The 14,458-nt window shown below is 47.3% G+C and overlaps 1 protein-coding gene across 1 annotated transcript in view; it reads left to right on the top strand.

Moving 5' to 3' along the window:
* The window catches only part of LOC309340939 (uncharacterized protein), a 178,406-nt gene extending 164,447 nt beyond the window's left edge, over positions 1 to 13,959 (top strand). The window contains exons 4-6 of the mRNA XM_081860204.1: positions 7,439 to 7,521; positions 9,733 to 9,859; positions 11,555 to 13,959. Of these exons, the coding sequence (XP_081716330.1) occupies positions 7,439 to 7,521; positions 9,733 to 9,859; positions 11,555 to 13,614 (2,270 nt within the window). The 3' untranslated portion in view covers positions 13,615 to 13,959. The remainder of the gene's footprint in view (positions 1 to 7,438; positions 7,522 to 9,732; positions 9,860 to 11,554) is intronic.
* The last annotated feature ends 499 nt before the right edge of the window (positions 13,960 to 14,458 follow it).

The following is a 14,458-nucleotide window of genomic DNA, read 5'->3' as shown; positions in this document are numbered from 1 at the left end:
GAGAGTTATTCATAGAAGTAGAACAACTGAAATTGAAAAGTTTTGAAGACATAAGAAAGTTGGTTACAGATTGGTTGCATTAGCATCAATTAAATGATGTTTTAAAAATAGATAAGAAAAATGGATTTAGTACAGAAATTTCAAGGTTTGAAAAAGACTTATTGGAAAATAATGTGAAGTTACTTTCTAAAATGTATAAATTGTTGCTAGAGTGGCATACAAAAGACGAAGAAGTCAAATTGCAGCAGGTGTTTAATCAGTAATTACCTGACGTTCAGAAGACATCTTAAGGCAGCCCTGTTCAGGGATGTTTTTAATATGTAATGCTGTATTGTTTTTAATACTGATTGGGAGCCGCCCAGAGTGGCTGGGGAAACTCAGCCAGATGGGCGGGGTATAAATAATAAATTATTATTATTATTATTATTATTATAGTAATGATTAAACATAATATATTGGGCATAATATTCAATTTTCATCTTGGAAAAAACTGGAGGGAGGGCTTGAAATTTACAGCGTTCTGTGCGTTGAAGGAAAATTATATGAAAATGATGTATTGGTGGTATTTAACACCTGTAAGAGTAGCAAAAATGTATAGAACTGCTTTAAATGGAAACCATCATCATCAGCATTTTAAATTTGTATACCATCTTTCTATCTTATAATACTCCAGGCAGTTTACAAGCTGAAGAAACAAAAAATGTACATCTTATAACAATCTAATGCAATACAAAAATGAGATAATAAAACACAACTTTAAAATAAGCAACCTACAACAAAAAAGTAACATTCAACAATCATTCGAATAGTATAAAATAGTAATATCAGCATATAAAAGTTAAACAGAAATTCACTCTTAACAGTTACAATAAATAATTTCTAAAGTATGATAAATAAAACAATGGCAAGCCACATAAAATAATTCAATGGAAATTGAAAAGCAGAGACTGGAGGGTGGGGCAAGGTGGAAGGAGGCCTTGCCTGACGGAGTCTCTCCCCTCACAGGTCTCCCTCCAGGAACAGCTCCTCATGAGGAGTCCTAGGGCCAGAGAGGGAGCAAGGCAGGTGGAAGATGTCCTTGAGTCAGGGAATCCTCCATGATGAGATGAGATATTTGTTTGAATTTAATTTTTTTATGTAAAATTTGCTTTAAAAAATGTTGTTTTTTAAAGACTCCAACCAGTAATCATGGGAAAATATGGTGTGATCTTTTAGAGTGCAGTGGTACCTCGGGTTAACTACTTACCGTATTTTTCGCTCCATAGGGCGCACCAGACCATAGGGCGCACCTAGTGTTTTTTTGGGGGGGGGGGGGAAATCAAGAAAATTGATCCGTTTTGCAGCACAAGGCTAGGGTTAGGGGGACTGAAGCGACAGAGCCCCAGACCAACCATCCTTCCAAATCGGGTTGACAAAACCAAGCGCTGCTTTGCAAGTGACACAATGTTTGTCTGCACCGATCTTTTTGCCGTCTTAAGTCGTGTTTGTGTGTGAAAATCGTCCCCAGTGCAGGTGGGGTAACAGCAGCCAGAATTTGGGGCTGCAAAGAGGAAGGAAACAGACCATGTGGGGAGCGGGGTTTAAATCCACACTCATGCGCTTAACCCCCCCCTAAACGCTGCTAATAAAATCCCCTAGCATTGCAGTGGGTTGGACTAGATGACCTTGGGACCCCTTCCAACTCTAGAATTCTATGATCAAAGTCGGACTCCTATGGTTCTATGCTTCCTCTGTGGCTGCTTCAAAGTTTTTAAAAAAGTAAGAAAGTCGGGAGATCCCATCGTCTGCCTTCCCGGCAGCCTTCGCCACCTCCCCCTGCAAAAAAGGGGCCGCTTCTTTTCCAGGAACCCCCCTCCCCTAACAACCCCCCGGTTCCAGTCTTTGGTTTCTCTAAAAATGCAGGCAGCAGGCAGGGGCAAGGTGTTTTGGCGCGTCCCTTGTCTCCCCCCTCCGCCTCACTTTCTGGGTTCCCTCGCTCCCTCCCCCGCCGTTTCTGCGGTGGGTGCTGGTGGGTCTTTCTGCCGTTCCTTGGAAGAGCAATGGCGAGGGAGAGGGGCGGTGGGAGCGCACGTCAGGCAGAAGGGAAGCGGCCTCACCGCCTTTAAGTGGCATTCCTTGTCATCTGAGCAAGCTCCTGCGTGGGCAGGCGAGAGAGACAGAGCGTGGCGCAGGGACACCAGCGGAGCGCCCGCTTCTTTCTGCCCGTTGTTGCCCCAGCGCACTTTTTCGGCTGCAGAAGCCACCCTCTCGTCCCACCTCCGGCGGCTTTCCTGCCTTTTTCGCCCTGGTCTCCCTCGCATTAGAGAGATACGCCTCAAGGCAGCGAAGAATAAGCAGCAGCACAAAGCGAGACACTGGTTTTCTGCCGCGGGCGCTCTTTCTCGGCGTTCCCTTTTTTGCTGCTTTTCTCTTTCCTCCGCTTGATAGCTGCCGCCGCCGCCAAGTCCACAGAGCTGATGGGCATCTACTCGAGCTACCAGGTGGTGATGCCGCACTTTGTCTGCATAGCCAAGGAGTTCCCTCAGCCCACCCGCCAGCCAAGCTGCCTCGGGGCAAGCTGCGCAGACAGGAACCCGAAACCTTTGGAGCGCAGCCCGAGTTCCCGCTGCGCTCCGAAGGCTTCAGGCGGCTATCCCTGAAGCCTGGAGAGCGAGAGGGGTCGGTGCGCACCAGGCATCAGCGAAAGACACGCATAGCCTCTGGAGCGCTCCCTCTGTGCTTTGGAGGCTTCGCGTTGCTTTCGCTGAAGCCAAGGAGCCTGCATTCGCTCCATAGGACGCACAAACATTTCCCCTTAATTTTTGGAGGGGGAAAAGTGCGTCCTATAGAGCGAAAAATACGGAAATTCGTTCCGGAGGTCTGTTCTTAACCTGAAGCACCACTTTAGCTAATGGGGTCTCCCGCTGCCGCCGGAGCACAATTTCTGTTCTCATCCTGAAGCAAAGTTCTTAACCTGAGGTAATATTTCTGGGTTAGCGGGGTCTGTAACCTGAAGCGTCTGTAACCTGAAGCATATTTAACCCAAGGTACCACTGTAATCAAATGAAACTTTAACACATGGCATGATGAAAATCTGCAATTTCATCAGGGTAAGGTATTTGTTGTTTATGGTTGTAACCATTGCTTTCTTTAAAATTATCTTTTCTACCATGAAAATAAATAAAAGCAATTTTTTTAAAAAAAGAGGTGGGGAAATCATATGTACTATTCCATTAATCTGCTTGCATGTGTTGAGTGTTATTAGGAGTCTGTAACTCCCAGTTATTTCACATTATCTATGTGTTTCTGTGTGTTCAGCACATATGATTGCAAGTGAGACTGAATAAAAGACTTCCTAGGAAATTCCCTTTGACTGCTTCTGTATTGTTTCAAATGTGACGTCACTTACAGATAAGAACAAATCATATTCATTGCTGACAAATCATACCATTGTCAGCTCATTAATCTCCAACCCAACAAACGCTGCGCTTAGCATGAGCAGCTGCTTTCTTCCCATTTCTTAGGTGGAAAGAACTAATAATGACAAGGAAGAAGGGAGATAGACCCTTTCCCTCAACCTTCAGGGATCGGGGGGGGGGGGGCTTCATTTCACCCCTTAGTCCTGCTCCTGAAAGCTTGGCAGATGTGGAGTATTTGCTCACACACTGCCACGACTTAAAAATCAACCTTTTTATTTTTTAAAGTTACAGATAGGTAGCCATGTTGGTCTGCCATAGTCAAAACAAAAAAAGGTGCTACTGGAATGAATTTTTTTGTTTTATTTTTTTAAGAAATGGTATTGCAGTGCTAAAAAGGCTCAAGAAAGCAATTGCTGTAGTAGCTGGCATCTTAGCGAGCCCAGTGCCACTCTGCCAACTGTCTCACTCCCAGATAACTAATCTGGAAAACTCTCTTGTCATCTCTGTCTGTAAAGACTTCAGTGTCCCTTGAATTCACAATTAAGCATTTCTGGAAGAGGAAATGATACACTTTTGTATATTAGCATAAAAAGCATGCATAAGAATTATTAGACAGAAAAAGCATGCATAGGAAAGTATTACTCATTTAAGCTGAGAATGGGATTTATTTCTTTTGAACTTTGCTTGGTTCCTCCTTGGCAGTCAGGAGTATTTCAGCAGGGCTCGAACTCAGGACCCGCTGCCTTGAGGGACACCTAAGAGCAGCTGGGCAGGGGAAAGGTCTCCCTGGGGAGGTGGGGGACTCTCCTTCCTGGGAGGTTTCTCAGCAGAGATCGGAGGGCCATCTGCCCTGGATGCTGGAGCTGAGATTCCTGCATTGCTGGGGGTGGGACTAGATGACCCTGGGATCCCCTCCTCTCTCTCCACTCCGGAATTCCAGGAGGAGCTTCCTTGCCTCCTGCAAAGCCCTTTTCCCTGCAGGCTCTTTCTCTGGTTTCCACCCAAGGGAGGGAGATGCTCAGAGTCCAGCCAAGAGCCTCACCCCCAAAAGGATATCTGGGCATGGGCGGAGCCGGGGGGGGGGCAGATCTCCCCCAAAATCCATAAGAAATAAGAAGAATCTGAGAGAGGGCTGAGCTGGAGGGACTCGGCTTGGCAAGGGTTAAAGGGAAGTGAGCTGCCTTCCTAGAGAGGACAGGAAGCGGGGGGGGGCAGGTCCTCCCGAGCCAAGCCCCCGCCTCCCCAGTCCTTCCCTGCTGTGGTGTCTCGCCTGGGATCTGGTAAGTCTCCTCTCTCTCTCTCTGGGATCTGGTGGGGGTCCCAGGGCTGCAGCAGGGGAGGGGGCCGGGGGGGCCTGATCTGCTCCTGCGGGGGGGGGACCCCAAGTCAGGGAGGAGGAGAGGGTCCTGCCAGGGAGGGGCCAGGGCTGCCACGCTCTCCTTCCTGCAGATCAGAGGATCCCAAACTCATTTGGCCCTCCGCCCCCCCCCGCTTCAGAAAAGATCTCCCTTCTTTATACAAAGGAGTCCCTGGGACTTTAACTCTGTGTGACGTCGCTCAGCCTCATTGCGCAACAGAGGAAACATCTGCAAATGGTTTTCCAAAGCTGGACGAGGAGGTGGACTAGCCCCCCCCCTCCAAGAAAAAAGTGGGAGAGAAAGGAGAGGAATAAAGAGAGGGATCCCAGCCCAGAGTCTGGCTGCTGCATTGGGGACCAGTTTCCCAGTGTCTCCCAGTGTCTCCCAGGGCAGCCCCCCACGGAGGCCACTGCAGCAATCCCCTCGCACCCAGAGCAGGGCATCCCAGGACCACATCCTCTCTGTCCCAAAGGGATTGTTGCTGGAAATGGGCGCTGCTCCTCACTGAGCCTCCAGGGACCTGGGCATCAATGGCTGTGTGTTAAGCTGTCTAACAGAATAATAGTAATAAATTGCCCGCCTGAATTTCAAGGGAGATGTATTTGGCCCCGGCCCACTTGGCCCTCAGGGGTTGGCGAGATACATAGCTGGTCCTCAGAGCAAAGAAAAAGGGACCCCACCCCAGGAGTCTGCGTTGAGAGTGGCAGAGAGTCCAAGTGCAAGAAAAGGAGACAGAAGGAGGGGAGTGGGGTGGGGGGCGAGCAACTCCTGAGGACCCCTTGGTGAGGACCCCCACCAGAGCCAAGAATCCATTTCCCACAAGATACAAATGACTCCCTTGTCAGTCAGTTCAGACTTCACGCATTGACTGGAAGGCAGGAGCAACCAGGCTGATTCATCTCCCAGAAACCCCTTCCGTTGCCTCCACATTTTGCATTGCAATCTTCCTTCTAGGACAGCTAGAGGCTGCTTCCTCCTATTCCTCCTCCTCCTCCTTTTTCTCCTGTAGGACTTCCGCTGTGTGTGACACGGGTCAGCGTCATTGCACAACAGAGGAAACGTGTCTGAATGGTTGCTCCCAAACCTCTTTGTCTGTTTCCCTTCTTTCTTTCTCCCTATTGGCAGAGGAGGCCAGCCAAGCAGATCAAGCCAAGCTTTATGAGGAGCTGGGTATGTTTACATGGGAAAGAGAGGAGACAGAGGGGAGACAGGAGAGCCATGTCACCTGGGCGCAGGATTCCAACCAATGGCTTCAAGCTACAAGAAAGGAGATTCGGACTCAACACTCCTAGTCATTTTTCACGAGGCACCATAACTCCCTTGTCAATCAGTTCTGACTTCAGGCATTGACTGGAAGGAAGGTGCAACCAGGCTGATTCGCCTCGCATTAATCTCTTCGCTTGCCTCCACATTTCCACAATCTCCCTTCTAGAAGCCTACATCATCTCCTCCTCCTCCTCCTCCTTTTTAGAAAGATAGCTCAGAGTCTGGGCTGTGGTGCAGTCCTACCCTGGTTCCCAGCAAGACTCACCCATGCTTGCTCAGGGAACCTTTTTCTTCTCCTGATATTAGACAACTTTTGTAACAGAACAATGTATTTGCTTTGTAGGATTTGCTAGAGCTTCTCATTAAGACAGAATTTTAAAAAGATCAAAGGGTTCCTTTTGGTCTCTCAGAGGCTTCCTGAGTGCACAGATGGATGAGCAAGACTCAGCTGGCCCTGGAACAGGAAGAGGCCATGCCATCCAAACTGGGAGCAGTGGGGGGTTCTGGGAAAACTCTGTGCAGAAGATCCTGGGTGAGGAGGACACCCTCCGCTCAGAGGTGCAGAGCCAGCAGTTGAGGCAGTTCTGCTGCCAGGAGGCCAAAGGACCGCGAGAGGTTTGCAGCCGACTCTACCACCTTGACCGTCAGTGGCTGAAGCCAGAAAGGCACACGAAAGCTGAGATGCTGGACCTGGTGATCTTGGAGCAGTTCCTGGCTGTCCTTCCCCCGGAGATGGAAAACTGGGTGAGGGACTGTGGAGCAGAGACCAGTTCCCAGGCAGTGGCCTTGGCCGAAGGTTTCCTCCTGAGTCAGGCAGAGGACAGAAAGCAGGAAGAGAGAAAGCAGGTGAGAGAGACTTTCCTCTGGATACTCCCAAGGGGCTCCAAACAGGACCGAAAATATCCCATAATGGTCTGCTGATGGCCTATCCTTTTTCTGGGGAGGCATCCATGGAATGAGATCTAACACTCTTAAAGTTTTTTTCTTTTTCATTCTCTTTGTAATATTTCTCGCCTTTCTCTGTTTTGAATCCTTGTTGGTCTTTCAGGAAAATGATCATTTTGCAGAAATGAACATGGATTCCTGTGAGACAGAGAGGCCTCTGTTGGACACCAGAGAGACACCACTGGGTAAGGTGAATGGTGGGTTTTCTCCTTTTGGTCTCCTTTTGTTTGTTTCCCAACTAATCTGTGGGTTCTTTTCATCTTGTTTTTTCCTTGGGGGGGGTGACTGTTGGGGCCAAGGGTCTAGAACAGGGGAGACATATTTCTGCACAACAAACATATGAAACAAACGTCCAAATGCACTCAGCAGGTAAGGCTTTCTCAAAGGCCCATCTGTAGTTAGAGATGCCCTGTTTCACCTGTGAGAGAAGCAGGCACTCCTGGCGTCCTGATTACCTTTTTTCTCTTGCAGGTGACAGAATGATGCCGGCAAGACCTCCCGATCCGCCTTTTCATGGGGGCAGAAGGGAAGCAGCGGCTGTGGAAACAGATCAGGTCAGGGGAAGCTGCCTTGTGGGGACAGAGGCCGAGGGATGGAGCAATGTCATGGACTGGTTGGGGACAGAGGAATGGTGGGAGGAAGCAGCCAGGGGACCAGGAAGGGAAGATGGCTCAGAGCCGAAGGAGTGGAGGTGGAGGAAGGATGAGCGGTCAGAGGGGCAAGAGGGAGAAGCCTGGGAAGAGGAGGTGTCAGAAGCTGAAGGGGAAACAGGGCTTAGTGAGCTGGGAGACTCTGTGGCAGAATGCAGTGCAGAATCAGAGGCAGAAGAGGAAGGAGGCGAGTGGAGGAGGGAGGTCAAGAGGCAGAGGTGAGTCAGGAGAAGGAGGAGCCACCATTGGCTCCTTCTTCTGCCAGAAGCCCCCCTCCCTGATTGTCTCTCAGAACCAGGAGACGTCTGACAATGGAGGAGCAAAGGCAGGCTGCACATTGGTGCACTGCTCAATCGCTTGCAAGAAACCCCAGAGAGGAGGGGAGTTAGAAAGCTGTGGGGAGCCGGAGGCCTTCACTCTCAGCAACTGATTTTGTGGAGGAAGACCCTGACATGGAATTCGACTCAATATTGATCCAGAGCAGAACTCCAATATATAGTTAGCAGATTGGCCCTGTCCATAAGAAATCCAGTTGCAGCAGATTTTACTTACATAACATAGTAAGTCTAAACCTTAACCCTTAACCTTAACAAGAGAGAGCGAAAGAGAAAGAGGCTCCTGACCTTGACAGAAGAGATAAGAGAACCACTTTAAACCAGCTGTACTCAGCTTCTCTGAAGGAATAACCCAAACATCAGGCACCTTCTGCTTATTTCTCTTATGCAGACAAGCTTCCAGAACCCTCTTGAATTAATCAGAATAGGAAAGAGATCAATGCTTTCTGCACTAATAAATGCAGACTAACAATCCCCCCCATTTATTAGGTGCAGGAAGTATTGATATGCAAAACACCTCTAGAAAAACATTGCATGTACACTTTCCTTCTACAAGAATAAATCCTAGCCTTTGGTTGGTAGACCAAAGATGAAACAGTCTGACCAGATGCTTCTGTGAGCAGCACAACAACATCCTGACTCCTAAAAAACCAACTCACGTTTTTCAAATGTAGTCCCTCACATTATAAAACAAAACAGTACCTATGAAACCTGACACAGTTAAGGAAAAGACGCAACTCACTCATCAAAACAGCTATCTTATAAACCTTACCTTACGTTACCTTATATTAAACTCCACTCAAATATATAAACCAAGACCTGAAAACATCACTTCATAGCAAACCTCTCCAACACAATACTCAGCAGAGCACCTCTTTACAAGACCACTTAAACAAACTACCTAATCTTACTTTTCATATACCTCCACACTAAAGAAACTTCCACCTAGACAACTAGTCCATTAATTGATTGACAATGCAAACTGACAGACCCTCAAGGAATGAGCTGCTCTTCTCATTAGGCCTGAAACTCAGCCAAGTCTGTGAATATCGTGTTCTTGCTGATAAAGAGTTAACTCCAGCTGTGAACTGTGGGATTTCCTGCCCAGATAACTCTGTGACACGAGGCTTCTGAATGTCGCCAGTAGGATTCATCTGTAGTTGCTGTTTTCATGGAATCCTAGAGTTGAAAGGGACCAAAAGGGTCATCAAGTTCCACCCCCTGCATTGCAGGAGTCTCAGCTAGATCACCCAAGACAGATGGCCATCCAAACTAGGCTTCTTGTATTTCTATATTCATCAGTAAATGCTAAAATAGGCTTCTAAGCAGCAGACAGACGATAACAAATAGTGGCCAGCCCAGCCCTGTCCACTGCAAAATGGGTCCCGCCCCCCATTCCTCCCCCTCTCCATGCCCCCCTCTCCATGAACCCCTTGAATTTGGCTTTAGAGCATTGGGATGAAACCTTCCCAGAACAACTCACAAGGAGAGGGGGAAGTGGATCCTTCCATCTGGGAAACTTGGATTCTTGCGTAGGCAGAATGACTTGAAAAACACCAGGTGGAGTACCACCTATTTGCACAAAGACCAATTCCCATAATTAAAACGCAGAATTAAATAATTCCATTAAAGCGTTAAAATAAGCATCCATATTTAAAATGTGCAGCAAAGCAATCCTATTGAAACAACACCACAATTGACAGGAAGGAAACAACAGAGCATTGTGTAGCAGATTATATTTCTGCTGTCTCAGAGGAAGACATTTCCCTTTTTCTTTTAGGGTCCAGTGTGCTTTGAAGATGTCGCTGTTCGTTTCACGGACGAGGAGTGGGCGTTGCTGGATCCTGACCAGAGAGCTCTGCATAAGGACGTCATGGAGGAGAATCATGGGATCGTGGCCTCTCTTGGTAAGGCTCCCTGTGGGATCATAATATCTCTTTAAATTCAAAACAGCTGTCTGTGATGAACCTCATATATTTTCACAGAATTCAACAGCGCCCCATACAACACCTGGGATTACAGTATTCCCACAAAAAAACCTTGAAGAGTAAAGTACTGTTTTTTCTGTGAATGATCTTCCTCCAGTTGCAGCTTCTTAAACAAGGATCAGGCTGGTCTGAACTATCGAGGCCATTTTAACTGTAAACTTCAGAGTTGTTAGGGAAGTTGAAGTAGCTTCTGTCAGGTTTTCACTTTTTGTTTTTGCTCCTGTCAGTCTTTGGTTGTCCAAAGAGAAGAGTGATGTTGGAAACGGAAGGGATTCCATAACCTTTGCTCTCCACCAACCCAAGCATGGGTTGCCTGACAAAGGTGTTTGGCTGTTTTAAAATGTGAACTGCTGCGTTAGGGACGCAGGTGGCACTGTGGGTTAAACCACAGAACCTAGGACTTGCCAATCAGAAGGTCGGCAGTTCGAATCCCCGTGACGGGGTGAGCTCCCGTTGTTCGGTCCCAGCTCCTGCCAACCTAGCAGTTCGAAAGCACGTCAAAGTGCAAGTAGATAAATAGGTACTGCTCTGGCGGGAAGGTAATTGGTGTTTCCATGTGCTGTTCTGGTTCACCAGAAGCGACTTACTCGTGCTGGCCACATGACCTGGAAGCTGTACGGGACATTTTTCCACCCTCGCCACATCAAGCAGTTGGTCCCTTACCTTTCTCGCCCTGACCTGGCCACAGTGATCCAAGCGATGGTCACCTTCAGGCTTGACTATTGTAATTCGCTCTACGCGGGGCTGCCCTTGAAGCTGTCCCAGAAACTCCAGCAGGTGCAGAATGCTGCAGCGAGGCTCCTCACGGGGTCTCTGCCATGGGAGCATATTCGCCCAGTGCTTTTCCAGCTGCACTGGCTTCCGGTGGAGTACAGGATCAGATTTAAGGTGCTGGTTTTGACCTTTAAAGCCCTTCACGGCCTAGGACCCTCGTACATATGGGACCTCCTCTCCCGGTATGCCCCACGGAGGACCTTAAGGTCCACAAATAGTAACACCCTAATGGTCTGGGCCCTAAGGAAGTTAGATTGGCTTCAACCAGAGCCAGGGCCTTTTTAACACTGGCTCCGGCCTGGTGGAACGCTCTGTCTCATAAGACCAGGGCCTTGCAGGATCTGATTTCTTTCCACAGGGCCTGTAAGACAGAGTTGTTCCGCCTGGCCTTTGGCTTGGAGCTAATTTGATTCCCTCACCCTCTTTCTTTTTCCTTTCTCCTCCTGTGATGAGACTGCATTTTAATATTTTAACGTTTCAATATTTTAATGTTGTATTTTAATCTTGTTTTTAAGTTGTATTCATTCAACTTGTTTTTATTTTTGCTTCTTAGCCACCCTGAGCCCAGCCTTGGCTGGGGAGGGCAGGGTATAAACAAAAATTATTATTATTATTATTATTATTATTATTATTATTATTACGCCAGTTCCCTCAGCCAATAAAGCGAGATGAGCGCCTCAACCCCAGAGTTGGTCACAACTGGACCTAATGCTCTGGGGTCCTTTACCTTTACCTTACTGCGTTTTCAGGGTGTGGATTCAACATTCTTTTTGACCAGTTTTAACAAGTATTCTACATTAATTCCTCCCTGAGGCTCTAATCCATTTCTCTTTATTGCAGATAGTGATGGACTGGAAATCAAGGACAAGGGTGACCATGACAAAATCCCCACAATGGAGAAGCTGTATAAATATCTTGAATGTGGGAAAAGTTCCTATTCCACTTCCCATCAAGGAAATCTCATTAGGAAGAAACCCTATCAGTGCATGGAATGTGGAAAGAGCTTCGGACAGAGAGCCCATCTCACTTCCCATCAAAGAATTCATACAGGGGAGAAACCCTATCAGTGCGTGGAATGTGGAAAGAGCTTCAGTCAGAGCTCCTCCCTCACTTCCCATCAACTAATTCATATAGGGGAGAAACCCTATCAGTGCGTGGAATGTGAAAAGAGCTTCAGTAAGAGCTCCCATCTCACTTCCCATCAGAGAATTCATACAGGGGAGAAGCCCTATCAGTGTGTGGAATGTGGAAAAAGCTTTAGTCACAGTGGCCATCTCACTTGCCATCAAATAACACATACAACAGAGAAACCATATCAGTGCTTGGAATGTGGAAAGAGCTTCACTACGATCTCCTCTCTGAGTTCCCATCAGAGAATTCATACAGGAGAGAAACCCTATCAGTGTGTGGAATGTGGAAAGAGCTTCAATACGAGCTCTGATCTCACTAAGCATCAGAGAATTCATACAGGGGAGAAACCCTATCTGTGTGTGGAATGTGGAAAGAGCTTCATTGATAGCTCCTCACTCACTTCCCATCAAAGAATTCATACTGGGGAGAAACCTTATCAGTGTGTGGAATGTGGAAAGAGCTTCACTCATAGCTCTCATCTCACTTCCCATCAAAGAATTCATACGGGTGAGAAGCCCTATCATTGTGTGGAATGTGGAAAGAGCTTCAGTAAGAGATCCGATCTCACTAAGCATAAGAGAATTCACAGAGGGGAGAAACCCTATCAGTGTGTGGAATGCGGGAAGAGCTTCATTCAGCGCTCCCATCTCACTTCCCATCAAAGAGTTCATACAGGGGAGAAACCATATAATTGTTTGGAATGTGGAAAGAGCTTCGCTCAGGGCTCCCATCTCACTTCTCACCAAAGAATTCATACAGGGGAGAAACCCTATCAGTGCATGGAGTGTGGGAAGAACTTCAGGAAGAGCTCTGAACTCAGGTCCCATGAAAGAATTCATACAGGGGAGAAACCATATAATTGTTTGGAATGTGGAAAGAGCTTCGTTCAGGGCTCCCATCTCAGTTCTCACCAAAGAATTCATACAGGGGAAAAACCATATCAGTGTGCGGAATGTGGAAAAAGCTTCAGTATGAACTCCTCTCTCACTTCCCATCAAAGAATTCATACAGGTGAGAAACCCTATCAGTGTGTAGAGTGTGGAAAGAGCTTCACTGATCGCTCCTCTCTCAGTTCCCATGAAAGAATTCATACAGGGGAAAAACCCTATCAGTGTGTGGAATGTGGAAAGAGATTCCTTCGGAGCACTGATCTCACTTCCCATCAAAGAATTCATACAGGGGAGAAACCCTATCAGTGCGTGAAATGCGGAAAGAGCTTCAGGGACAGCTCCTCTCTTAATTCCCATCAAAGAATTCATACAGGGGAGAAACCCTATCAATGTGTGGAATGTGGGAAGAGCTTCAGGGACAGCTCTCAACTCAGTTCCCATCAAAGAATTCATACAGGGGAGAAACCCTATCAGTGCATGGAATGTGGGAAGAGTTTCAGGAAGAGGTCCTCTCTAACTTCCCATCACAGAATTCATACGGGGGAGAAACCCTTTCAGTGCTTTGTATGTGGAAAGAGCTTCAGTGCCACCTCCCATCTCACTTCCCATCAAAGAATTCATACAGGGGAGAAACCTTATCAGTGTGTGCAATGTGGAAAGAGCTTCAGTCAGAACTCCAATCTCACTTCCCACCAAAGAATTCATACAGGGGACAAACCCTATCAGTGCATGGAATGTGGAAACAGCTTCAGGGACAGCTTTGATCTCATTTGCCATCAAAGAATTCATACAAAGGATGAAAAAGCTTTCATTGTACAGCTTTCAGCGCTAGGGAAAAACACACCTCTTGAACCAGGCCTTTGGCTGATTGACATGTAATGTCCTTTAAAAATGTGATAGGGAGGTGGGGATTACATGTTGGGGAGGTGTTTTTTGTTTTCATATTGTTATTTTATCTTGTAACCATCTTGAGACCTGTGGAATAGGAGCCAACTCGTAGAGGCCTTTGCCCCCCCCCTATAAAATATTTGAGGGGGGCACCCCCCCAGTTGATAGGCATTGGCATTCAAATAGCATGCACACACCACAGCATGTGACTATTATGTGAGGTGGTGCTCACTAAACTTTATATTTTATTCAAGTTGGTACCCCTGGTATAGGGAAGTATCGAAATTAAATAAATGCATAAATAAAATAAGACCATCTTGGTTACCTTCATTTGCACATGCTTCTGTTTGTCAATATTCTTCTTATTTATTATCATTTTTAATTCTAGCTTAATCCACACACAGCCATAGATGCCAAGGTCATGAGGTCACCAACTGATGTGCCTTTCAAGGAGTGTTAGACAAATTCCCGGAGGAGGACAGGGTTCTGCTCTGGCTCCACAGGGAGAGGCAGCCAAGCTTCTGAAAAACAGTTGCTGGAAACTGCAGGAAGGGAGAAGAGGGGTCGGATCCTGCTTGGGGGTTTCCTGTTGGGGCACCTGATCAATCACTGTAAGAACAGGAGGCCGGGCTAGATGGGCCCTTGGTTTTAGCAGCAGCTGGGCAATAGTCCTTTCTGGGCTCCTGAAAGGGCGCAGGAGGGAGCCAGGTGAGCCCAGCACTTCCTCCAGGGGCCATCTGAAGATTTCACGGTGGTTTGCAAAATAAACATACAGGTTAAAACAGGTCGGCAAGTTTTACCTCGCCTGGGCCGGTTCACTCCCGCGGACATCGCT

The sequence above is a fragment of the Podarcis erhardii genome (assembly GCF_964252035.2).
Source record: "Podarcis erhardii genome assembly, chromosome: 4".
NCBI lineage: Eukaryota > Metazoa > Chordata > Lepidosauria > Squamata > Lacertidae > Podarcis > Podarcis erhardii.
Note: the sequence above shows the minus strand (reverse complement) of the source record. Positions and strands in the feature narration are given on the sequence as shown.